At 36.3% G+C, this 27,551-nt stretch overlaps 1 protein-coding gene across 11 annotated transcripts in view; it reads right to left on the bottom strand.

Annotated features, from left to right (window-relative positions):
- ELF1 (E74 like ETS transcription factor 1) overlaps positions 1–27,551 on the bottom strand; it is a 134,347-nt gene that overhangs the window by 38,249 nt on the left and 68,547 nt on the right. For 7 of the 11 annotated variants that reach the window (XM_045202031.3, XM_045202082.3, XM_024569261.4 and 4 more), the window contains one exon: positions 20,116–20,449. In XM_045202031.3, the coding sequence (XP_045057966.2) occupies positions 20,116–20,187 (72 nt within the window). In that variant the 5' untranslated portion in view covers positions 20,188–20,449. The other 4 variants (XM_045202049.3, XM_045202053.2, XM_045202039.3 and 1 more) reach the window with 4 other exon arrangements.

Below are 27,551 nucleotides of genomic sequence, written 5' to 3'. Positions count from 1 at the left end.
TGCCTGTCTCCCCTCTCCACCCCTCCTACCAGTCTGGGTGAATGTTTAGTTTCTTGGTTGTCAGAGTTCCATTCAATTTGATTTTATGGCACTTCCTGGTGTTTATTGTTTTTAGATTGGTTGTTATCCTTCTTTTGGTTGTGTGAGGAAGCAAAACGTTTCTACCTATGCCTCCATCTTGGCTGGAACTCAAGAATACTTCTGTTGATAAACTCTTTTTATGGGAACTCATCCCTTCTATTCTTTATTAAAAAAGAAAAGAAAAGCAGCCCTGGCTGGTGTGGCTCAGTAGATTGAGTGCCGGCCTGTGAAGCAAAAGGTCACTGGTTTGATTCCCAGTCAGGGTACATGCCTGGGTTGCCCACCAGGTCCCCAGTTGTGGGCATACAAGAGGCAACCAGTCCATGTATCTCTTGCACATCAATGTTTGTTTCTCTCCCTCACTTTCTCTCCCCTTTCCCCTCTCTCTAAAAATAAATAAATAAAAATCTTTTTAAAAAATGAAAAGCAATTTTAGCAGTTATTCAGAAAAATCTATGTAGCTGCAATACATATTGCCAAGTATGTTGGTCTAACATAAAACACACTTTTCCTGCATAAAAAAAAGTAGTACATGAATATAATTTAAAAATTTTTTAACATGTAAATATATTTAATAGAAAGTAAAAAATCCTACTTACCCTATTCATAATCACTATAAACAACAACTAACTTAACATTCTTCCAAATTCTCTTTTTCCTTCAAGATTCCTCCTATCTCATATCTCTCCTAGCATAATGGTTAAGAGTTTGGGCTTTCTTGAGTCAAAGACTCCATTCCAGTATAGATGCTGTCACTTTACAGTTGTGTTTAGAAGCAACATTTTATTCCTTCATTCAAGCTGTCTGAGATTCCTCTCTATAAAGGCTTTCCTTATTCATAAAATCTGGATAATAAAAATTGTCATACTATACAGGGTTATTGTGATAATCAAATGAGAAAATGCTTTGCATCCACAGGATCTAAGCAGAGGTAAGAGACAATAAATATCAGCTGTTATATTTGAACAAAATATCTTCATATTAGCCTACAGTTTATGTGTGTAACCCCATTTTGCCAGATTTTTGCATCAGTGTTATGTTGGCTTTGTAAAAATGAATTTGGAAACTTTTCTCTCTGAACTGAAACTATTTAAATGATTCATTGTAATTTAAAATAAGTCACCCATGGAACTCTGGGCCTGTCAGTTTTATGCAAGTGGTGATTTTTTCCCCTGGCAATTTCCTTAGATGGCATTGTTGTTACTAGTGCATTTTCATTTTCAACAAAGTACCAAATATTGATTGCTACCATCCCCAAATTTTAAGTAATACTTCAATGCAGAACTCAAGAAATATATCCAGTACCTACACAATTCTGCATCATCTCTTAATAGAAATGTAAATGAACAAATCAAGTATAGTCAAGAAAATTAATGAAGGAATAAACACCTAATATGACAAATTATCAACTAAAAGATTATCTAAAAGAATGTTATTAAATCAGAACTGGAATCCAAGTAACTTTAGCAAATAACCTAGATTATTTTGAACAATACTCTGGATGTCTTTGTAACCCTGCCCTAGGAATCTGTTACAGAACTCTAACAGTAGTTCTTCTACTTAGCCAGCAATAAATGAAATAATATTCTACAACTGAAAATGGGAAGAAGACTTCCAGTCAAGATGGTGGTATAGATAAATGCAGTACTCACATCTTCCTACAACCACATTAAAATCACAACTACAGTACAAAACAATCACCATTGATTGAGACCTGCTTGAAACCTAGATGTACATAAGTCCTACAATTAGGGAATTAAAGAAGAATACACATTGAGTCTGCTAGAAGGGGTGGAAATGTGGATCAGGCTGGACCCATACTCAAATGTGATGAATAAAAACCAAGCAGACTATCTCATTTCAGAGGTCCCTCTGAGGAGTGGGGGTCCCAGCCCCACACCAGGTCACCCAACTCCTGGTTCCAGTATCAGAAAGAGAAGTCCTCACAACTTCTGGCTGTAAAAATCATCAGGAATTGTGGCTGAGATAGAAGAGGGCTTCTGGGATCCCAGGCAGTTCTTCTTAAAGGGCTCATGCATGGACTAACAGAGACTCACTCCCTCTAAGCTCTGGCACTGGGGCAGTAGCTCACAAGTCACCAGGAACATATGAGAAGAGACTAAATTGTCTGGCATCAATGTAATACCTAGGGGAGGCAACTTTCTGCCAGACAAATGTGCTAGCAGAGGCCATTGTTCCTTTTCTGATCACGCCAAACAACAAAGTCAGTAAGTGGGGCCATATCTGAATATCAACCTGGATCACACTATTTGCCCCACCCTGGAGATTCTGAGACCCCACCCCAACCAACTTTTGTCAGTGGCTTTTCCACACAAATGGCAAGTCTTAGCTCATCATTTAGACTTTCCTAAAATCTCTCAAACAAGGAGCATCTTGCCACATTGTGCTCTGTACCTCACGATAAATGGCCGCGGGCCCGGCACTAGCAACAGCCTGCCTTGGTTTGCAGCCTGGACTCACCTGAACACCTCCAAGACTAGCACATGTATCTAGCAGCCATCTGCAGATTGCTTTGTAGTTCATGCTGAGTGGCCCCAGGCAGGGCATAGGTAGCAAGTGACTTTGGACTGCAATTCTGGGAAGGCCTTGGAGCCAGTGCATCTTGTGGACAGCTTTAGACCATGTCAAAGCACCACCGAACCACATCCACAAGCAACACATTCAAGAGGTGAACTCAGCAGGGATCAGAACACTGCTGATCTAAATCTTGCTCTGTGGAGTGGGTCCCTGCACAGCTGATCCTCCATGGTGGTCAGTGGTCACAGCCAGTCCTTGCAGCTGACAGACCTGGGGATAAATTCCTCCCATTGACAAGCCAACAGCAATCAAAACTCAACAGGAGGGTGTACACACCCACATGGTGGGGTGCACTTTGAGTGCCCAGCTTTGGTGATAGGGGAGGCTGCGCCACTGGACCCTACAGGATACCTACTACATAAGACCACTTTACCAAGACTGGGAGACATAGCAGCTCTACTTAATACACAGAAACAAACACACAGAGGTTGCCAAAGAAACATGGCCCAAATGAAAGATCAGAACCAAACTCCAGAGAAAAGAACTAAATACAATGGAGACAAGCAGTCTACTAGCTGCAGAATTCAAAACACTGGTTATAAGGATGTTCAATGAATTTAGTGAGAACTTCAACAGCATAAAAAAGGGCCAGTCAAAAATGAAGATACAAACTAAATGAAATGAAGAATAATTTACAGGGAATCAAGAGTAGAGTAGATGAAGCTGAGAATCAAATCTATGATATGGAATATAAGGATGCAGAAATCACCCAATCAGAACAGCAAAAAGAAAAAGAATCCAAGAAAATAAAGACAGTTGTAAGGAGCCCCTGGGACAACTTCAAGAGTTGCAACCCCGCTCCCAACATTTGCATCATTAGGGGGTTGGAAGAAGAGAGAGAACAAGAAATTGACAACCAATTTGAAAAAAAAATGATAGAAAATTTCCTTAATCAGGTGAGGAACACAGACATACAAGTCTAGGATGTGCAGAGTCTCCCCCAAAAAAGATGTACCCAAAGAGGCCACACCAAGACACATTGTAATTAAAATGCAAAAGTTAAAGACAAAGAGAAAACCTTAAAAGCAGCAGAAGAAAAGGAGTTAGTTACCTAAAAGGGAGCTCCCATAAGACTGTCAACTGTAATTGAAAAATAAAAAATGATATAAATAAAGAAAAAAGAGAAAGTGAAAAGACAATCCATACAATTGGAGAAAATATTTGAAAATCACATAGCTGATAAGAGATGTGTGTTCAGAGTAGATGATTTTAAAATGGTAAAAAGATTCAAAATAGACATTTGTCCAAAGGGCCAATAAGGTTGTGAAAAGATGCTTGACATCATTAGTCATTAGGGAAATCAAAACCATGATGAGATACCAGTTCACACCCACTAGGATGGCCAAAGTAAAAAATACAGGCAATAACAAATGTTGGTGAGGTTGTAGAGAAATTGGAACCCTCATACCTTGCTGATAGAATTGTAAAACTGTGTATGTGCTTTGAAAAATAGCCTGGCAGTTCTTCAAAAGGTTGAACATAGAGTTACCAGGTGACCCAGAAATTCTACTCCTAGGTGTCCAAGAGAATTAAAAATATGCCCATACAAAAACTTGTATATGCACATTTATAGCAGTATTATTCATAATAGCCAAGAGAAGGAAACAACCCAAATGTCCATTAATGGATGAATGGATAAACAAAATGTGGTACATCCAGGCAATGGAATATTATTCAGTCATAAAAAGAAATGAAGTACTGATAACATGCCACAACATGGATGAGCCTTCAAAACATCACACTAAGTGAAAGAAGCCAGACACAAAAGGACACATAATCCACTTATATGAAATGTTCAGAATAGGCAAATCTATAGAGACAGCAGATCAGTAGTTACCAATGACTCAGAAGAGAAGAATGAGAAGTGACTACTAGAGGGTAAAGGGTTTCCTTTTGGGGTAATTAAATGTTTTAAAATTAGATAGTGGTGATAGTTGTGTAACACTGTGAATTATTCTAAAAACCACTGAACAGTACACTTTTAAAAGAGTAAATTTTATAGTATGTGTATTATGTGTCAATAAAGCTATTATTATGTGAATTGTATGTAAATAAAGCTATTAAAAAATAGAAAAAGAAAATGGGAAGAATATTATATCACAGGGTGATTTGTGAGAATCAAGGTGTTTGCCCAGATTTTCATTTTTTCAGCAAGAACCAAGGTGGAGAAGACTGAAAACTATAAGGGGCTCTACAAAATGTTAGGCAGTGTTATTTTTACACTTTACTCAAGACTAGAGCAGGTAGCATTTTCTTGGCACAGAGATTAATATCTAAAGGACACTATCAGTGTGCTTCTATCAGTCCCCTCATTTCCCAATGGCTCTCTGTCTTCAATATGCTAGGTGTTTATGGATTATGCACCTTCTATAAATACCATGATGTAGATAAATATTATGTTACCATCAGTGGCTTAGTACATACAAGACAAAAATGATTAAAATCTTTGGCAATGAACATAGTCAAAGTACTTCATTAGTCTAATTAAAAGGAAACTCATTAAAATGCTATGTAAAGTGTCCTCCACTCTCTCTCTTTGAGAGTTCTTTAATATAATATAAAATAGAATAATATAGAGTAAAGTAGAATAAAATAAAGACAAAATAGTATTCCTAGTGGTAGTGGTGGTGGTGATGATGAATGTGTACTAAGTACTATGTACTAAGTACTTCATATGATTTATCCCAGTTGATCCCCATCACATTATGCTGTTTTGTTGACACTGGTCAACCAGCTAGAAGAGGCAGAGCTGAAATCTGTACCCAGGCAATCTGACTCCAGAGTCCACAAGCATAACCTCTATAATAGACTACAAGTACAGATGGTACAGATAATTACAGTCATAATAAAAGTTTCAACTTACTTAAAAGCTTGGGTTTAAAATACATTATGTTTGAACACTGTATGAGAACTACAGAACTATTTCTGTTGGCTCCAGTAAAGATAAGTGTTTCTGAGGACACCTAGCTTCTCTTTTGCACAGCACCATGAAAAATAGAAAGGTCTTAGTGAAATGGTCTGTTCTCCAGAGTTCCTCAAGATAATGTTTAAAATTCCATTGTAAACACCTGGGGAATTGATTTAGTTAAATCTAATCCCAGTTAAGGTCTTTCATGCGACTGGCCTTCTTTAGTCTTTGCCCAGATTTTCATTTTTTCAGCAAGGATAAATTACAACTTGGCCATGAATCTCAAAAAGTAAACTAGTCACTGAAAACAATTTTAGTTTTGTTATTAGAGTGCCTCTTTTAAAAGTTCAACATATTGGTAGGTTGTATGTGTGTGTCTGGCTAAATGTGAACAGAATCAATTATGAGGTGAAAAGAAAAATAAGTAGCTTTGGGGAGGTATAGTTAATTTTAACCATGTTTAAATGTTTATTTACAAACTAACTAGATAATATCACAGCAGTCACTACTAGATTGATCAATGTTTTTAAACATGTAGATTCTATACACAAATATTTAAGTAAAATCATAATTAAAGAGGCAATTCCTACTTCTAAAAGGTGAACTTTTGACAAGAATCTTATATGTTATATATGAATCATTGAATAAAATAAGGCAGGGCATTCTTGAATAGAGGCAGTTCAGCTATAACAAAGCTTCTTCCAGAATGGAAAAATTATACTAGCTAGCTGATCGGAGGCAATGACAGAAATTAGAATCATTCAAAAAAAAAAAATCTAACAACTCCAACTCAAACAATATCAAAACAAACAACATGTTATATAATGGTAAAGGAGAGCGCTCCCCCACAGAATGAATCTGCCAGATTTTAAAAATCCTGAGTGACAAGTTTATTGGCTTATTCTAGAACGCAGCCAGTCATTCTCAAATATTGAAAAAAGAAAAGAAAACAGAAAACAGGGAAAAAAAGCCAAATGATTTTGTTTAGTATCCAAGTCATAAAATTTGCCTTCATTACCGTACATATCCAAACAATTGAGTAACTGACAAGAAATATCAATTTTCAGAATTCAGTATTATGTCAAAGTTGTAGGCAGTTAATCTGGATGCACACAAATCAATAACTTAAAAAAAATCTCCCAGGTTAATCTTTAATACCAAATTATTCCTAAATGTACTTAAATATTGAGGCAGGGAAGGGGGTGGGGAGTTACCAGTTACTTGAGCTTCCCAGTAGCTGCTTTCTTAAACATAAATGGAAGCTTTTCCTAAGTGTTCTTGTGTAGTTTTATGGGCCATACGAAGAAGTGTATTGGGAGAAGTGCACATCATACAAAACTGTAAAGTACAAAAAATCTTTCAACCGTCACCTAAAATATCACCTCTTAGGAAAGGAAAATTCTCCTTCCTTAACTCCAATCCCCACAACACCCAGGCAACTTCCCTGGGCCTCCCTCATACTTTTAGGGCTCAGTGTTACATTAGGGGGGAACAGAAGAAACATATTAAGCTCATAAATGAATTACCAGTCACTACATTATACTTCTTTCCACAAAAAAAAGAACTGCCCTAATATTAAGAATTTTGGACACTGTGTTAAAAAAAACATCCTGCCTGTATACTAACTTACTTAATATTACGCCTATTAGATTTATGAACATTATTGAAGATATCACTTGTAAAATTTACACTCTAGCAAACCACTAATTAGTTTTCTTTTTACTTCACTAAATCAAAGGACATTACTTAATCAATATTCTCTAAATAGTGTTGATGGTAACCCCGGCTTAAAAAATATATCAGTAACACAGTACTACTATCTGTTTATATAATGGTTTATACTTTATGTGCTATGTGATAAGTGAAATGGAAATGAGGCAAAATTTTTAAGATCACATAGCTAAACTGAGATGCATCGAAGACTAATTTTCTATTTCCCCAGTAAGGCTGCTCTAGGAGATTGAGTACTTTCTGGGAAAATAGAGGTTGCTAATTTTACCCCCAACAAAGAATTCAACACAATCACATTTTGGGGAAAGATATACAGAATGGATAAATACAAATATTGATTTCCTTCTCTGAGCCTCACTTTTTTCTTCTGTAAAATGAGAACTAGAGTGCCTACTTCATAAGACCATTGGGAGAATTTAATAGGAAAATCCTTGTAAAGTATATAGAATAATGTGCAGGACAAAATCATCAGTAAACACTAGTTACTAAAATTCATCACTGAATATTTATGGAGCCCATCTAGTCCATCTCCTACCTCCATGCAATGATCTCATCCATACTTTTTTTTTTATTGTTGTTCAAGTATAGTTGTCTCCATTTTCACCTCACCATCCCCTCCCATCTCACCCATCCCCACCTCCCACCCTCGAACCTACTCCTTTTGGCTTTGTCCATGTGTCCACTACACAAGTTCCTTGATGGTCCTGCCCCTGTTATCCCCTCTTATCCCTCTCTCCCGTCCTCCCTGGTTACTATTCTTTTTAAGACGTTTTCCCAGGGTCTGTGTGTAATGGCTAGGGGACATTAAAGGAATATCCTGCAAAAGTGAGTAATAAAAATACTCCCCTCACCAATTCTTCCTTCATAATAACCATCAGCTTCTTTGCCACCAATAGTTGGCAGGGAGATGAGCCAGGCCAAACACTAGGCAATAGGTAGGGCTGTCCCTCCACATAACCTAAAGAGGGTCTCTGGCCCTATGCAAAGTCAGACTTTCCCCAAAGATAATCAGGCTTGTATTGGGAGCTCTATGTCATAACTCCTTTAATGAAGGCTTTTCCAGATAAAGGGGGAAAAAAAACAAGTGACTTCTGCATGTAATTTTACAGATGGCCAAACTTTTAATGGATTTGATAAACCTGATCTGCCAAGATTAAAAAAGAGGACAACAGGAACAGGTAGATTGGTATATATAACCTGGAACTGTATGTACATAACAGAGAGATCACTATGTCTATGTACAGGTTAGTAACATCATTCCAACCTCCTGTCCTCTGATCTACCGGTACCGAACAAGTTACGCATACAGCACTATCCACTCATTCCGTTTACTCTAATTTTGAGATACACTTAACCCTTGACCTAATAGAATTTTACCATTCCAGCTGAAAAATGGCAGCTTGGTGTGATCTATATTCTAATGTACATTTCCTCAGTCTATAGAATACAACCTCATTCTCAAAATGCAACCATGTCAAAAACTTCCTTAGCAATTTGAAGGATTTGCCTAAGAAATAGGAAAATTCTATATGGAGGTTAGTTTTTCTGATTTCTATTTTCTAAAGACAATTTAAACCTACAACATAGTAGACAGAAAAATAAACACATCCACGTGTCTACCAATCAGATTGAATAAATGTGATCACTGTCATTTAATGGATTTTACTTTTTTACAATTTCAATGACAATGTTTAAAAATTATTTTCAGATGGTATATATATTAACAAATTTAATATAAATTTTAAAATATACATACTCCATGAATATGTTTCTGGTCTTGGAACTATAGTGATAAGGCCACATTGTCCATGCACTAAGTGAAAAGGTGGACAAATAGCTCACAGAAAAACATATACTGTAGTCAAGAAGGTTGTGGGCATGGCATCACCTCTCACCATTCAAAGGTCTTCTGATATGATAAGGGCCATAACTGAGCACATATATATACCCCACATCATTTTACCAAAAGTAGCAAGAGGAAGAAGAAAAATCTTTAAGAGGACTCAACCAATAAATGTATTATAAATGATGTTAAATATTTTGGGAGATATTAGGGGGAAAGAGGCATTCCCCTTCTTCAAGTAGTTTAGCACTTATCTTTGGAAATTAGTAACGTATATAGATAAAAATCTAACATGGCAAACGTGTGACACTCACAATAATATGTAAACAACAGGATAAAGTTGTTAATTCCTGAAAGGATGATTTTAGGATAAATTTCTGTAATAAGTAGGTTTTGTCCCAAGATCTTGAGAGATGAGTAGAACTTAAACAGGTAACAGGTATGAATGTGGGAGATCAAACAATGGGGAAACAGTAAAGTATTTGGGAAAATTATACAGTAGGCTAGCAAAATTAATGTAGTACAAAAAGAGCATGAGATAGTCACCCTATGAAAAGCTTTTAAGCATAAGTTAAGGTGTCTAGGTTGATTATACAGTCAATAGGAATCCATCAAAAGTTATGGTACATTGTACTGTTTTAAAACACTTCACCTGCCAGATAAACTGGATCTTCCTTCAGATTCAATACAAATTTAACATCCAGGGTAAAGCTTTACCTAAGGTGCAATGCAGTCAAAGGCCCCATTCTCTGTATCCACAGCACTCCGGGCTTACCTCTGTTACATTGAGTAGTCATTCCTTTTTTTTATTAAATATATTTTATTGATTATGCTATTACAGTTGTCCCACTTCTTCCCCTTTATTCCCCTCTACCCTGCATACCCCCTCCCACCCACATTCCCCCCCTTTAGTTCATGTCCATGGTTCATACATGTAAGTTCTTGGCTTATACATTTCCTATACTATTCTTAACCTCCCCCTGTCTATTTTTTACCTACCATTTATGCTACTTATTCTCTGTACCTTTTCCCCACCTCTCTCCCTCCCACTCCCCCAATGATAACCTTCCATGTGTTCTCCATTTCCGTGATTCTGTTCCTGTTCTAGTTGTTTGCTTAGTTTGCTTTTGTTTTTGCTTTTGGTGTGGTTATTAATAACTGTGAGTTTGCTGGCATTTTACTGTTCATATTTTTTATCATGTTTTTCTTAGATAAGTCCCTTTAACATTTCGTATAATAAGGGCTTGGTGATGATGAACTCCTTTAACTTGACCTTATCTGAGAAGCACTTTATCTGCCCTTCCATTCTAAATGATAGCTTTGTTGGATAGAGTAATCTTGGATGCAGATCCTTGCCTTTCACCACTTTGAACACTTCTTTCTAGCCCCTTCTTCTTGCTTACAAGGTTTCTTTTGAGAAATCAGCTGATAGTGTAATGGGAACTCCTTTGTAGGTAAACTGTCACCTTTACTCTTGCTGCTTTTAAGATTCTCTCCTTATCTTTAATCTTGCCTAATGTAATTATGATGTGCCTTGGTGTGTTCCTCCTTGGGTCCAACTTCTTTGGGATTCTCTGAGTTTCCTGGACTTCCTGGAAGTCTATTTCCTTGGCCAGATTGGGGAAGTACTTCACTATTTGCTCAAGTAAATTTTCAAGTTCTTGCTCTTGTTCTTCTCCTTCTGGTACCCCTATGATTCAGATGTTGGAACATTTAAAGATGTCCCAGAGGTTCCTAAGCCTCTCCTCATATTTTTGAATTCTTGTTTCTTCATTCTGTTCTGGCTGAATGTGTCTTTCTTCCTTCTGATCGACACTGTTGATGTGAGTCCCGGTTTCCTTCCCGTCACTGTTGATTCCCTGTATATTTTCCTTTATTTCACTTAGCATAGCCTTCATAGCCTTCATTTTTTCATCTAATTTGCGACCATATTCACCCAATTCTGTGAGCATCCTGATTACCAGTGTTTTGAACTGTGCATCTGATAGGCTGGCTATCTCTTCATTGCTTAGTTGTATTTTTTCTGGAGCTTTGATCTGTTCTTTCATTTGGGCCATTTTTTTTGGTCTCATCTGTGCCTGTAAGGGGTGGAGCCTTAGGTGTTCACCAGGGTGGGGCAACCCACCTCGCTACGTGGTGGCACTGTATGTGGGGGAGGGATCCGAGAGGGAACAGTGCTGCTTGCTCCACTCTCTGCCAGTTTTCAGTCACTTCCCTGGCTATCCACAGTCAATTTGGGCCCTTCTGGTGCTGATTCCTGGGTGAATGGGCTTGTGTACGTTCAAGGACCGTTGGTCTCCAACAAACTCTCCTGTGAGGCTGGGAATTTATCCCGCTGCTGACTCACCCCCCCGCCCCCCGCCACGTATTTTCAATCAGAAGTTTGAGGCTTTATTTCTCCGCACTGAAACTCTGGGTTGCGCCATCTGTCTTGCTCCCCAGTTGTTCTTCCCAGTTTATCTGCACATGAACATGGGACCACCCAGTCTGCAATCCGCCGCCTTGCTGGGTCTGCCAGCTGCAGCCTTGTCCACCCTGGCCCTATAGCTGCCACCTTGCTGTAAGTCCTCTCTGCCTGGCTGCCTGTCACAGCCCCTCCTACCGATCCGGTTGAATGTTTCTTCTTTAACTCCTTGGTTGTTGGACTTTCATACAGTTTGATTTTCTGTCAGTTCTGGTTGTTTTTTGTTTTTAAATTTGTTGTTGTCCTTCTTTTGGTTGTGCGAGGAGGCACAGTGTATCTACCTACGCCTCCATCTTGGCTACTGAGTAGTGATTCTTTAACACTGCATGGGAATTACTGGGAGAGATTCTCCAAGATAATGGCCTAGGTCACAGCTGGCAAACACAAGGCCCATGGGCTGAATCCAGCCCTCTACCTTGTTTTATCCAGCCTGGCACTTTGTTTCTACACAGCAGGAGTGCTGAGCTCCTTGCCCCTATTTAAGGAGTAAGTACATTTATACAGTCCTAAAATTACATTTGGCCTTTTGAAGGCAACCGCAAGGCTGATGTGACTCCCAGTGAAAATGAGTTTGATACCCCTGGCCTAGGTAAGCACGCCTCGCCTCCTTGTGCAACCACGTCAAAATTATAGCTAAACTACAGAAGAACCATCACTCAGAACCATCAAAAACTGGGCTGAATAGAAGTCCTACAGCTACGGAATTAAAGAAGAAACCACATCCACCCTGACTCGTAGGAGGGGCAAAGATGCGGAGACATGGACCAGACTGATCCCATACCCATGTGTGGTGGATAAAAATCAGGAGGGATATCTCCAGAGTGAGGAGTCCCAGGTCCACACCAAGCCCTCTACCAGGTTTCCAGTGCCAGGAAGATAAGTCCCCACAACTTGTGGACATAAAAACCAATGGGGACTGAGTCTGTGGAATAAACTGCTAGATTCCCAAGCAGTTCCTCTTAAAGGGTCCTTGCACAGATTTACTAATATTCACTCTCTCTGAGCTCTAGCACTGAGGAAACAGCTTGAAAGACATCAGTGGCATACAAGGAGGAACTGAAGTGTCTGGCACCAGGGCCAGAGCTAGAAGATAGCTTTCTCCCAGAAAGAACTGCTGGCAGAGGCCATGGTTCCTATTGTGAGCCCTCCCTGCACAAAGCCACAGAGCAGTGGGCACCATATCTAAGATTCCATCAACCTGGATCCCACTGTCACCCCACGCATGAGTCCCTGAGGCTCTGCCCCACCCAACTTATAGGCCCACACAAGCAATTAACAGTGGCTTTTCCATATGAATGGCTTCTCTTCACTCAAGCTTCAGATCTTCCTAAATCCTCTCAAAGGAGCAGCAGCTGGCCTCTGTGAGCCACTATACCTCTTGCTAAGTGGCCCCAGGCCTGGCACTAGCAGCAGCTGGCATGGTTCACAACCTGGCCATGCTTGGGCACCTCCAAGCCAAGCACAAGTAGCAGATCTATAAATCACTTTATAGCTTATATCAAGTGGCCTCAGATAGCACACATATGGGAGCTGACCTTGGTCTGCACCTTCTGAGAAACCCAAGAGCCAGCGTACCCAGTGAAGAGCTAGAGACCATATTGAAGCACCACCACCCAACCACCTCCACAACTGACACACTCAAGGGGTGGACTCACAGTCACCAGAGCCCTGATGAAGTAAGTCCTGCTCTGTGGAGTGAGCACTGGCCTCCATAGAGGGCAGAAGTTGGTAGTCAGTGGTCACAGCCAGTCCTGGCAGCTGACTGGCCTGGGTAAATCCCTCCCATTTACCTGCCAACAGCAACCAAGGTTCAACTACAAGAAGAGGGTGTACTCGGCCCACATAGAAGGCACACCTTGGGTACCCAGCTTGGGTGATAGAGGAGGCTGTGCCACTGGACCCTATAGTACACTTACTACAGTAGGTCACACTACCAAGATATGGAGTCAAAGCAGCTCTACCTAATACATAGAAACAAACACAAGAAGGATACCAAAATGAGGAGACAAAGAAACATGACCCTAATGAAAGGACAGATCAAATCTCCAGAAAAAGAGCTAAATGAAATAGAGATAAGCAATCTACCAGATGCAGAGTTTAAAACACTCGTTATAAGGATGCTCAAGGAAATTAGTGAGGACCCCAGCAGCATAAAAGAGACCCAGTGAGAAATGAAATATACACTAATTGAAATAAAGAATAATTTACAGGGAAAAAACAGTAGAATGGATGAAGAAGAGAACCAAATCAATGATTTGGAACATAGGGAAGCAAAAACAACCAATCAGAACAGCAAGAAGAAAAAGAATCCAACAAAACCGAAGGCAGTGTAAGGAGCCTCTGGGACAATTTTAATCATACCAACATTTGCATCATAGGGGTACTGGAAGGAGAAGAGAACGAGCAAGAAGTTGGAAATCTATTTGAAAAAAATAATGAAAGGAAACTTCCCTAATTTGGTGATGAAAATAAATGTGCAAGTCCAGGAAGCAGAGAGTCCTAAAAAAAATGGATGCAAAGAGGCCCACATCAAGACACATCATAATTAAAACGCCAAAGGTTAAAGATAAAGAGAGAATCTTAAAAGCAGTAAGAGGAAAGCAGTTAGTTATCTACAAAGGAGTTCCCATAAGACTGTAGGCAGATTTCTCAAAAGAAAATTTGCAGGCTAGAAGAGATTGGCAAGAAATATTCAAAGTCATGAAGAGCAAGGACCCACAACCAAGATTGCTCTACTAGCAAAGCTATCATTTAGAATTGAAGGGCAGAAAAAGAGCTTCCCAGACAAGAAAAAGCTAAAAGAGTTCATCATCACCAAACCACTATTATATGAATTGTTAAAGGGACTTATTTAAGAAAAAGAAGATCAAAACTACAAACAGTAAAATGGCAATAAATGCATATCCATCAAATGAATCTAAAAAAAAAACAAAAAATTAAGCAAACAAGCAGAACAGAAACAAACACTTAGATATGAAGAATGTTTTAATGGTTGCCAAAGGGGAGGCAGATGTGGGACAATGGGTGAAAAGGTAAAGGGATTAATAAGTACAAATTGGTAGGTACAGAATAGTCATGGGGATGTAAAGTACAGTATAAGAAAGGGAGTAGCCAAAGGACTCATATGGCTGACCCATGGACATGAGCAATGTTGTAGGGATTGCCTGAGGGAGTGTAGAGTGCTGGGTGGAGTGTCAAAGGGGGAAAATTGGGACAAGTGTAATACCATAATCAATGAAATATAATTTAAAAAAAAAGAATTACCAGGCAGCTTGTTAAAAAACAACAAAAAGGCACTGTTTACCCTTTAGCCCCTAGGAATCGGTGGTCAGTGCAAGCCAATTCACACCTTAGGAAAGAATGTCGTTTTGTCCATGTGTCCTTTATAGTAGTTCCTGTAATCCCCTCTTCCCACTGTCCCCCCCCCCCCCCGCCCTGGCTATTGTTAGATTGTTCTTAACTTCAATGTCTCTGGTTATATTTTGTTTGCTTTTTTCTTCTATTGATTATGTTCCAGTTAAAGGTGAGATCATATGGTATTTGTCCCTCACCGTCTGGCTTATTTCACTTAGCATAATCTCTCCTGTAATTGAATAACAATAAAAATTAAAAAAAATAAAATAAAAAAATAAAATGCAGTGTAAGTACCAAAAAAAAAAAAAAAGGAAAGAATGTCATAAGACCACCTTCTTATATTATGAGATTCTCTAAAAATACTTGTTTCACTTTCCCAAGCATGCCATTAAGGCTTTCACTAGTGAGCTAAGTCTATTAGACATAAATATGATTTGCTAAGTTCTACTTAGGACTAATAACTGAAAAAAACATGATGTAATGATATATCAAAGTTATAAAAAGCACTAAACAACCAGTTGTTTTTCATTAAATTAAATTCTGGGATATTTGAGCATATAGTCAAGTTTCCTTCTCTCTAGAACTCTTATCCACAGCCTTCAGCTTCCTTCTTATTCTCATACACTCACCAAGCAAATACACCTGTTCAATAAGGTCAAACTGAGAAACCTTCAAGTAAGAGTTTACTGCAATTCAATACTGACAGTTTCGCTCTCCCACAGAAGTACCTTCCTCATTCTCAGGTACAAATATTCCCAGTCTGTAACAGACAGCAAAAAACAGACTTTGAGGTGGCTTGTCAACACCAATAATGTTGATATTTCCTTTTCAAATTCCCACCCCCCAAATCCTGCCCAAAGGATTTCTTCCAAGCAATTTTGAAAAGAGTATGAATTGACATAAAGGAAAATGACCAAGATGGTAGCACCCAGATATTAATGGTGTCAGTTTCCTTAGACAACTACAGTTATAACCACAGACCATAACTGAAAACAGGAAATATATTCTAATCTGGTACCTTCAAACAGTGATTTTAGAAAGAACCAACCAATCAAACTAATATAGGACTATAAAGTGATACTTATGAAAGCAGTATGATATTGGCACAATACAAAAACAATGAAAGGAAACAGAATATACTATCAAGTTCAAAACTGAAGTCTATACATATGGTAATTTAGTATATAATAAAGGTGGCAGTATTACTGTAAAAAGCACAGAATATTCAGTAAGCGGAGAAGGGCCAGAATCCTCATTTGTGGAAGAGGAGAATCATCAGATCCTTATATATTATACTTTACACAAGTAGATTTCATCTGAACTGAGGAATTAAACATATAAAACATGCTAGAAGAAAATATAAAAAGAATATTTAATAATTTTAGGTAAGAAAAGCTTAATAGACACCAAAAAGGTAAAATCAGATAGGGACAAAATATCAGCCACAAAAAGAGAGTCAACCATTAACTGTACAATGAATTGGAAGACAATGATATGGATGTAATAGTCATAATATATAAAAAAAAGCTACTGGGCAAAAGGATATTAATAAGTAATTTGAAGGAAATTCAAAAGAAAAAGTTATAATTAACAATTCAACAACCTCACTGCTAATAGTCAAGGAAAGGCAAATTAAAACAGTGAAATGTAATTTTCACCAGCAAAGACCAAAAAGAAAAAATAAAATTTCTATTAGTGATGTTTTAGGAAATACAGTAATGGTGGTAGTAGAAACTGATACAGCCTTTTTGAAGAATGACTTGATAGTATGTTTGTGCTTTTAGCAAACTTAGTAAATTTACTTTTAAAAGTCCTATAGAAATAATCATACAGGTATGCAAAAATATACTATTGTACATAATTATACACACACACACTGATAGTGCTCAGTAAATATTAGCTATGTACCAAACATGGTTCTAAGAGCTTTACATACATCAACTAATTTAATCCTCACAACAACCCTGTAATATTAAGTCTGTTATTATCATCCTCATTTTGTAGATAAGGAAGCCAAGGAACAGAGAGGATAAGAAACTTGCTCAACGTCACAGAAGTGAGACAAGGATTCAAACCCAGGTTCCAACCAACTCCAATATCTGAGCTCTTAATCATACCCAAACTAGAATGTTTATTCCAGTATTGTTTATAACAGTAAAATACTGAAAGACAGTAAAATAAAAAGTGATCCATCCACCAGGTGAAAAAAAAAATGGTAACATTAAGTGTAAACAAACAAGTGACAAAAAGCAGTTTGGCAAACTTTCATTTGTACCTTAAAAACAACCTCTGGGTATAGATTTGTATGTGTGTACATTGTTCTTTTGTTTAGGCCTTTGTCTAAAAAAAAATTAACCATCAAAGAGCCAAAACTGGTATCTTTGGGGGAAAAATAGAATTAAGAAGTGAGGAGGAAGAGGGACTTCCACTATTTTACATAATATCACATGAGGTTAGTCCAGAAAAAGTCTAGCCATTGTTAATATAAGGAGAATCGTTTGTGTGGCATCCAATGTAACCTAGCAGCTAAGGTGAGTGGACTGGTATGCGCATGCGTGAACAATGATGACTTCACTGTACTAGATAGTGGGTGGAGTACATAGATGTTGAGTGAGCATGTGTACTGTGTGGCCATAGCATTCAAAATGACTGAGTGAGCAGAGCAACAAATCTGCATCAAATTTTGTGTTAAGCTTGAACATTCATCCACAGAAACTATTCAGATGATTTAGTTTTTGTAGAAACATCAAATCACCCAGATGACTCAGCCTTCCTACAGCCCAGATTTGGCACTCTGCGATTTCTGGCTTTTCCCAAAACTAAAATCACCTTTTCAGAAAGGGAAGAGATTTCAAACTGTAGATGAGATTCAGGAAAATATGATGGGGCAGCTGATGGTGACTGGGAGAACTGGGTGAGGTCCCAAGGTACCTAACTCTGAAGGGGACTGAGACATCATTGTCATATGTACGATGTTTTTTGTAACCTGTATCTTCTTCAATAAATGTCTCTATTTTTCATGTTACATGGCCGGATACCTTCTGGATAGACCTCATATAAGGTGACTTCTATTATAATTGACATATTATTTTTAAGTTAAAAGCAAATTTAACAAGCAAACAAACAAGGAAGTGGAAGTACAGGTTACATAGATAAGATGCTAATAAGATGGACACTATGGGATCTCACTCCCATATGAATCAGTTAAGTTTGCTGTGCCAAAGACTGAAGAACTCTAAACCTGGCCAATAGTTCCAAACATTTTTGACACTGATTATAATACAGTTAAGATTGGCATATATCGTTGCAAGAGTGTTCATCATTATTAATGAGAGTCAAACTTCTTGGATTCAAATGCAGCTCCAATACTTACTAGCTGTATGGTTTCAAGCAAGTCACTTAACCTCTCCAGGTCTCAACTTCCTCATGGTAACATATGGATAATAACAATTGCCTCATATATTTAATATTTGTAAAGTCCTTATAATACTACTTGCACAAAGCTAATATATATTCCTTTTGTTAGACAGAAATAAATAACTTGAAATAATACACATATGTGCACATTACGATGTTAAGCTAAGAGCACTATCTCCCTATTCAAACACATTAGTAACCTCTCCATGATAAATTAAGTGCATCATACATAGTAAGGTTAAGTATTATTTTACAAAACTTTTTTAAGGCTATATAGACACATGTATAAATTCTGCACCATAATGTGAAATGTATTTCTCATGGTCAAAAGTGTGTCAAAGCCACTACGCTGGAGCGTAACAGTGAGTGGCTTATAGCTTTCTCCTCTGCAGCCACATCCCGAGAACAAACCTCACCACATCAAGCCTGGGATCTTTCATCTAAAAGGGCTTCAGAGTAAACAGTTTTCAAACCTTAACATATACAGAAATGTCCTGCTTTATAACAAATTCAAAACACTTTCTCCTCCCTAAAATATCTTTTCTATTATCTTTAGATTAAATCCATATAACTATTAATATATTTTTAATTGGGACCAAGCAATCCTCTCCCTCAAACTTTTTGCATCCTACCAAAACCTCATCTTGATTTTAAGGCACCTTAATCCAAATTCTGGTCTTCTGGAGGTTTATTTATAATTTTTTTTTAAATCCTGTCACTTCAATGGATGATACAATAGCTAAGAAACTGTAATGCCCTGCCAAAAGTAAGAATCAATTTTATTACCTGCAGTAACTGTTTCTAGAATAAAAGCATAACATATTATCATTGATCTATTAAAGATAGGTATTTGAAATTAGGCTTATTTCAGTATATAAATCAACTATACTAGGCATATTTTAAACCTACTGATCCTCAAAATATTTTTCCCAGTATACTAAGTCTAACACACTATTTCTCCCACATCATGTCCCATATAACCTCTTTTAAATGAAGTAAATTATAAAGTCCAAAAAATCTCTCACCTACTCCTGCCCAAAGAAGGGGCATGTAGGGGGGCTACAATTAACTGAGACCCTTTTCTTAATATCTCTTGGATCCTTTTTACATTCCAGAAACAGTAATTTGTACATCTTCATTCAATAAAGTATAAATTCAATAAAGCCAATTTAGAAATTCTTCAGTTCAATCCCCTCATTAAAAAGATGATGAAATCTAGATCTAAAGAAGTAAAGTAATTTCCTCAGAGACACACGCTTTGAACTGAAATGATGTATGATTATGGGACTGCTAACATCTTTTCATTGGTTTGAAAAAATAGCCTAAGATTATAAATATTAATTAATCACATATATTAAAACTGTATAACTGCAAGCAACTATTCCAACAGATCACACACTATAAAAAAAATTTACATGTCTGTTAGTATGTCTTCTAAAACTTTTCAAATAATTTCTTAAGGTATGTAAGTCTCATTTTACAGAAAAACAAACCTAACTCCAAAAGCATTACTTCCTTATTACGACATCACAGCTAAGGTAAGATTCTTCAACGAATTATCAAGTACTTAAAACTTAAGATACAATTACTTACAAAATTTTATTATCTAAATTTTTACATTAATAAAGTTTCTCCTACTGTCTTTTAAAGTAAATTCTGATCCAAATGGAGAAATTATAATAAATTTATTAAAATCCAATTTTTTTCTAGGTCTCATACCTGTTGTTCATCCTCCATGATGTTACTAGCAAATTCAAATACTAGGTCGTTCTGTTGGACAACAGCAGCCATAATAAAGCATTCCTCTTAGATCCACATGAGAAAAATTCCAAACAGGTTCAAGTATCAGGCAGCAGAATCCAGTGACAATTTGTGTTAAAAACAAAACAAAAAAACCCAGCTAAGTCTGTGAAGTTATTGTATACCCAGATTTTCTTTAGGGAAGGTACTTCAAATTTCCTTGTTTTCTTTAGGAAAGGTCTTCAAATTTTCTGGTACTATATTCAAACTGAGGCAATTTTTCTGACAATTTTCTTCTCTAGAACTTCTTGGCCTGAAAAAACAAAAGCTTAAGTTAGTTACAAAAAAGCAATCATACCCACTTAGAATATAACAACTGATACGGAGGGCAGTGTCTCCAAAGTATTTTTGTTAATGTTTTTAAACAAAATCAACAGAACTAATGAACATGAGCTTAAAAAAAAAAGTTACATACATATTTTCTTTGAACATTTCATTCCTGCTGAGATAAAAATCACCTCTCATTACTGAAAATGAAGCTATTCTCCCTTCCCTCCAGTTAAACTACTGTTAAAGTACCGAATATTTAAAAATATACATCTAATTACCCAGCAATAACTAGGTTTATAATTACAGTAAACAACATATTTTCTTCTTTCCACTAACCCAGTAAACCACATGCAAAGGAAATGCTACTCCATAAGTAATTTCATAATGTCTATTTTGCTTTAATAGAAACATTTACACAGTATCCCTAATTAGCCCTAATATATAAGCATTTAAAAATCTAATACATTTAAAGTTTAATAAGTACTATTTTATGAGCTTTTAAAAATAAGCAGGAATTAAAGCCCACTCTTTCTGTTCTTTAAAAAGGTTTCTGATACGTAGAATGCTTTACCATGCTTAAGCCTGTCTTCAGTGGCTTCTTTTTTAATGCACTGAAATCTATCCTTATCTCTAGCACAGGCTTGCAAGCAACAGGAAGGAAACAGCACTTGACCACGTCATGGCAAATTAGAACATGCAAAGAACTGCACTTTACAATGGTAGAAAAACAGAAGCGCAACTCAAGAGTGAAAACAATTTCACAGTGGAAGGAGAAATGCTTAAAAAGTACCTTCCAAAGATGCTTGCCTATTTAAAAAAAAAATTACCACTGTGATCAAATGTAAAAGGGAAATTTTAATTTAGAAGTTTATCTTAATTTTATTAAATATTGTATAATATGGTTATGGCCATAAATGAGAATGAAAAGACAAAGGTATAAAAATATATCACATTAAGTAATATCTAGTTCTTTGAAACAGCATTTACAATTTAATTTTAAAGAGACAAGTTCAGGAATGAAACTGAGCTGGTAAATGAGTTTCCCTGAAAACTTAAATCTAGCTAGCATGTGCTAGCCAAATCATATACTGGATTTCCAAATTTCAGTAAAGCCAATTCCCTATATATGTCCTGTATGCTAGGAGTAATCATGGATTACACCCTGATTTCCCTAACTAAATATTGAAATAATATAAGGGTTAATAATTCAATTCAGGTGATATTTCTACTGACTAAATTCTAACCCAGCAGTTTCCCACATTCACCTACTCCACCCCTTTTAATGAGTTAACTGTAACATTGGGTATTTTTAGAACATTCAGGTAGTTTTTGAGCAATGCACCATATCTAAAGGGGAAAATAAAATGCTTTGACCTGAATTGATGACAGAGATATAAACATAAGACATACATTGACCTTAGTCAAACATTACTTATCATCTTTCATTTAATCCCCCAATCCAATTCTTCTATACTGTTTGCTTCCTTGTGGGCCTACACAAACCATAGTTATTTCTTGCCTCCCTTCTCAACTTGTTATTCACATTCCAGGAATACCGGTTCTAATTCTCAGCACCCATTCTCATCTTTTCCACTCTTCAATGTACAACTGAAATGCCATTTCTTTCACAAAGGTTCCTAACCTCCATGCCTTGACCTATAAGGACCTTCAAAAATATAGCTTTTACTATCCATGCCTCAAAGTTAGCATCACTTGTACATTGTCTCACATTTGAAAACTGTCCCCTAATTCAATTGAAAAAATGTCTGAGTGCCTATTATTTGCAAAGCAATGTGCCAGGTATCAAGATAATTAGAGCAAAACCCTTCTGGACTTTCTGGATAAGTAACCGTTGTCTAAAATTTCTTCTGAATTATATACCTGAAACCCATATAACTTTATTAGACAATGCCATACTAATAAATTTAATTTAAAAAATTAAAAATAAAAATAAATAAAAGTTCTTCTGTACCTATGAAAACTGTGTTGCCCACAGTAATAACAAAAATAATTATATTAATGATATACTGTTTTAAAAATCTATTGTTAGATATATAAGCTATTTTTACATATATTATTTATAAACAATGACTGTAGTACTTTTGATAATGACGAAACCATTATCCTAATTCAGAAGTTTTCTGCAAAAAGCTAAATTCCAAAAACTACTCCAAAATCCATTTGTTAGCAAATACAAAGTGACACTGTACTAACGGTGAATGTGAACACATCTATGTAAAGTTAAGTTTCACTTTCTTTTCCACTGCAATTGCGTACTTTTTCTTAGCAGCAATTGTACACTGCTACTGTGCTTTAATGATTTTTTCAAATCTCAAAACTAAGAACAAGTAATCAACATATACCTCACAACAAAGAGCAATAATCCAAAACTAAAATGACTGCCCATTTTCACTAAGCCATTGTTAGGATAGAGACACCTTTACTCTGGTAGCTTTTGTTCATTTCTATATAGACGTTCATAAACTGAAAATGTGTCAGTAAAGAAAAGCTCTTGAACTCTTTCAATGGATTTAATTAGCCCTTTGACACTGTCTTTTTTCACTCTTTCTCCTTTTTGCTCTTCATCTTCTCTGAATCAGTATGTAACCAATGGCACCAAAGGTGGTTCTTGGGAAGAAATTTTCTGATTTCTGATCCAGTGGTATCACCTATACATATTAGAGGTATTTAAATAACAAAGCCCCTGTGTTTTAGATGGGTGTGAACATCTAGATTAATGATTGAAATTATCATGAGTAAACTGAGTCTCTGTTCCCAAAAGCACAAAAGAACTACAATTAGAATCCTCATCCTCTAAATTAGGACTCTCTCCATGACTACAGTGTATATAGCCTTGCCATTAAATATACCCAGTAGTTTATACTTGGTAGTTTGGAACGTAGATTTCTAAGTAAATATTATGTTACATGGGGAAAAAAACAAATCTCCATCTCTAATTCAGCTCTTGATCTCCAAATCCACTCACTATACTATTAGATAAATCCATCTCAGTGTCCCTCAAATTCAATGTGTCTAAAACATGTCCAAAACTGAACTTATCATTTTATTCCTCAACGTTGATCTTGTATGGATAAACGTGGATACTCAGACTGAGGAGAAAAAAGGCCTCTGCTTTATTCTGACAAATTATAAGGTCTTCGGTATATTTAAAATTTGTTTAAATTTACTGTTAGCTATATATTATTATTTGGGAACACTCTGCTGTGTTAATAGTTTTCAAATATATTTTATTTTCAAAGGTCAGTCTTTAAAAAGTAGGAAAAAAAAGTGAAAATTGTTCATTCAACACAAAGTCATAAACAGTTAACTAATTTGCACAGTTTGACAGTTCATCTAGTTGGGCATCTTCCAAATAATAAAAACTTCCCTACCAAGTTCTCATGCCTTCTAACTGGGTCAGGACCATATTCTTATTTTTCAAGGAGACATTCCAGAGGAATGCCTCAGCAATAAGATTCCTAGCTTCTTATCACCCAAATAAGCTCCAGACTTAAGATAAAACAGTAAAACAAGAAAAACAAAAGCACATAATATTCAAACCGAAGTGGTATGACTCCGTTTCCACGGGAGTCAGACCACTTGGGTTTGAATATTCTGCATTGTGACCTTGGACGATTAACATAGTTTCAGACTCCTCTTTCTGCAAAATAGGTGTGAGCCACAGTTTCCTCATTTTATAAAATGGAATAAGACCAAAATCTAGAGTTGCTATGAAGATGAGATGCAAAAGGCATATGCAGAATGCCTGGCATATAAATGTTACTCAATTAAAAATTAGCTTCATTATAGTCTAAGTATAGTGCAAGAGATATGTAACAGGTGAATGCCAGGTAACTGATTATTCCTTAAGGTCTGACTTCCACACTCCCTGGGAGTTTCCTTTACCACAGTTATTTGCCAGAATCCAACAAAGAACACCAGAGCCCATTACCAACATGAGCATAATTCTATTCCAGTGCCTAAAAACTTGACAACTCTGATAAACCTAGGTGCTTCAGGGCTAGGACCTCACCCTGGCAAGCTTCTCTTTAACAGAGTTCCACTGTGTGTCTGCTCCAAACAAAATGAATGTACTGATTGTAAACACAAAACCCTGAACAAGCCACACTGGCTACTACAACCAATTCAAATGGTTAATTTGTGTTTATTATAAAAGATTTCAGATATTATAAAATCAATATCAGTTTTTAATATTTCTAATGCTTACTTTCTCAATCCCTGATTGAAAGCTATTTAGGTTTTCTTAAAAGGGTTTTAAACACAGGGTGTAAAAGCCTATTAATTCATAACTATATTTAAAAAATCATTGCTACTGTTTGGAAGCTACTAGGCCACCAAATTACGATACTCAATAGAAAATTCGATAAATAAAAAGAACCAAACAGACAAAAAAGCAAAAGGGCTTTAGATAAGACAATTCTGGCCCAGAGAAGGTAAAATTCACCAGCTTAGAGCAACAGGGTGGTTGAATGACTACCTCTAATGAAGTATTCAGAAAGTGTTTGTGTGTGTGTAAAAATGAATATATTTACATGTGTATAAATTTATAGGGTTGGGAGTATGTAGAGAACTGGAATTCTGTAGTAACCACAGATGCTAAGTACCTTCTCAACATATCAACATACCTATTTTAAGAAAAGTAGGTATATTTGGAAAAAAGATTACATTAAAAGAAACACAACAGAAATTAGAGACAATAGAATTAGAAAAGTGAGAGAAAGAAGCTATTTAAATGAGAAGAAAGCAATAAACCCATAAAATGTAATGACTGGAATTCTTATATAATAGACCATAGTTAGGCCTTTTGATTCGTTTTCTAAAATACTAGAATGCTTCATATTAGCTCCTAGCAGAAATGAAAATAATAAATCATGGTATCAAAATAAAATTCTGTACAATCTTCCAAGGGCCTGCCTATTCTAAAAGTATACATTACACAATTTTAGATCTGAAAAATATCAAAGAATTACCTACAACAATGCATTCATTGAACAGCTAATTAATTTGGGTTGGAGCACTCTTGACTTGTCCCAGGTCACACAGACAGTTGATGGTAACAAAAGCTAGAGAGAACCCAGTATCTACATTAACAGAACTTTGTTAGTATTTTTCCTTAGCAGAGTATCTGGAAAAATTAGAGATCTTACACAGATATCTATAGCAATGGTCTGTACACTAAGTCATGTAACCTCTTGAAAGCTGTTAAATCATTTTTAATCATATTTTTACCTGGAACAACAGAAGCAAGAGTTTGTAGATTTTTCTATTATTGCCTTAAATCTTAAAGTTTTACCATTATTGTTCTTTCCAAGCACGATCATATCATACCATATTGCTTTACCTTTACTGTGCCTAAAAAGTGAAAAGGAAACATTATTAAGCCTTTTTTATAAAGTTACCACAATTTAACTCATTAAAATACTTAAAATTTTTTGTTACATTTTTCCTGCTAGTTCTGGAAATACACTATTACTATGCCTTACATTAAAAAATTTGTGGATATGGAGAAAAACAATAACCACACTATAATGTATTTATAGTACATTATCAGATTTCAGCTTCCCCAAACAAGGGTAGTTTCTCAGTTCCTACTAATAAGAAAACAGACAAACAAAAAAAGACACCAATTGGAAAATATATCTCAAAATATAGCCCTCTCTAAATCATCTACTCCATATACAAAATAGAACGGGAAAAATACAAGTTAATGTCACAAGAGAAACAATCATACTTAATTCAAAAAGAAAATGTTTCCATACTCCAACCTTTAAATTAAATTTTTTTAATATTCTGGTAATTTAAGAAAAAATTTTAAAAGTTGTAAAATATGTTCTTAGAATCCATGCAAGTACCATATACATTACCACCAGTATCTTTTAAGTAGTTATTCTGCTTTAGGTATCTTTCATTCTAAATGCGGGGTATGAGGATGATAAGGGGAAGTGAAGTATCTAGAACTTTTTCAAAAGCAGTTTTATTTTGTGTGAACAAAGCACAAACTGGTGCTTTTTTTTAAAATAGGAAGTCTCAGAGTCAGGCTTCTGGTGACATATGCAAAATTGAAGCAGGTCTTGGAAACCTGAATAAGTTCACCTTAGCTTCAACCATGTTAGGAAAAAAAAAAAAAACCCTCACAAAATTAATATGATCAGACAGAACAGGCTGACTGACTTCACTTTATGCTGACACCCAGATGAACAGTTTCATGACTCTGAGGGCAGCCTGCAATTACTACTCAGACCTGAAATTCCAGTTCTTTCACATTGTTCTCCACTTTCCATCATTGGCCACTTGGCCCTACCTGGTGTCAGATTACACTCTGGCAGCATTTATAGCACCTTGCAAAACAGCCAAACAGATCATATACCTAGCTAGACCTGTCCATACCTGTGGTCTCAAGATTAACCCTTTTTTTGAGCATGTTATGAAAACAGGGGAATTTAAAACCAAAGAAAAATATCCAACAGTAATCAGATACTGTTTTAACTTTGGTTATGAAAAAAGTTTAGTTTTTTCCTCAAAAGGCTGAAAGTGATCATTACCAAAATGGTATTAATTGGTGCTTTTTATTTTGCAAGTAGACTGACATTTTTGAAGACACTTTCTTCTCTCTAGCACCACAAATTTGAACTGTGACAAAAATATACCTATCCAGAAATACAGGCATGCTAAAATGTGCTTATCAACAAAACCAGTTCAGGTGATTAAAAAATTTCTCTCTATAACAAACAAGAATCAACTTGCAAGAAATTCTGTTTCATTTCTGTGGTTGTTTATTCTGCTTTTGAATATTTTCTTCTTAGAAGATATGCTCTAGTGCAGTGGTTCCCCCATCTGAGAACATAAGCAAATTCTCATCAGTAACAATCTTTCACTCTGGTCCAAATTGAAGGGGAAAATCTAGGGAGATGTTGTTCAAGTCCCCCAGGAGATTTTGCTACATGACACCTCCCGCCACCTCCAACTCCCACATTACACAATACTCTTCTAGAAGAAACTATTCTGTCTTAAGAAGTTCCACTCTTACAAAAAGACACACCATAAGCTGAAACCAAAATTTAAAG

Source organism: Desmodus rotundus, chromosome 13 (assembly GCF_022682495.2).
Source record: "Desmodus rotundus isolate HL8 chromosome 13, HLdesRot8A.1, whole genome shotgun sequence".
In the NCBI taxonomy this organism is placed as follows: Eukaryota; Metazoa; Chordata; class Mammalia; order Chiroptera; family Phyllostomidae; genus Desmodus; species Desmodus rotundus.
The sequence above is the reverse complement of the archived record's forward strand: the minus strand, read 5'-3'. Positions and strand labels throughout refer to the sequence as shown.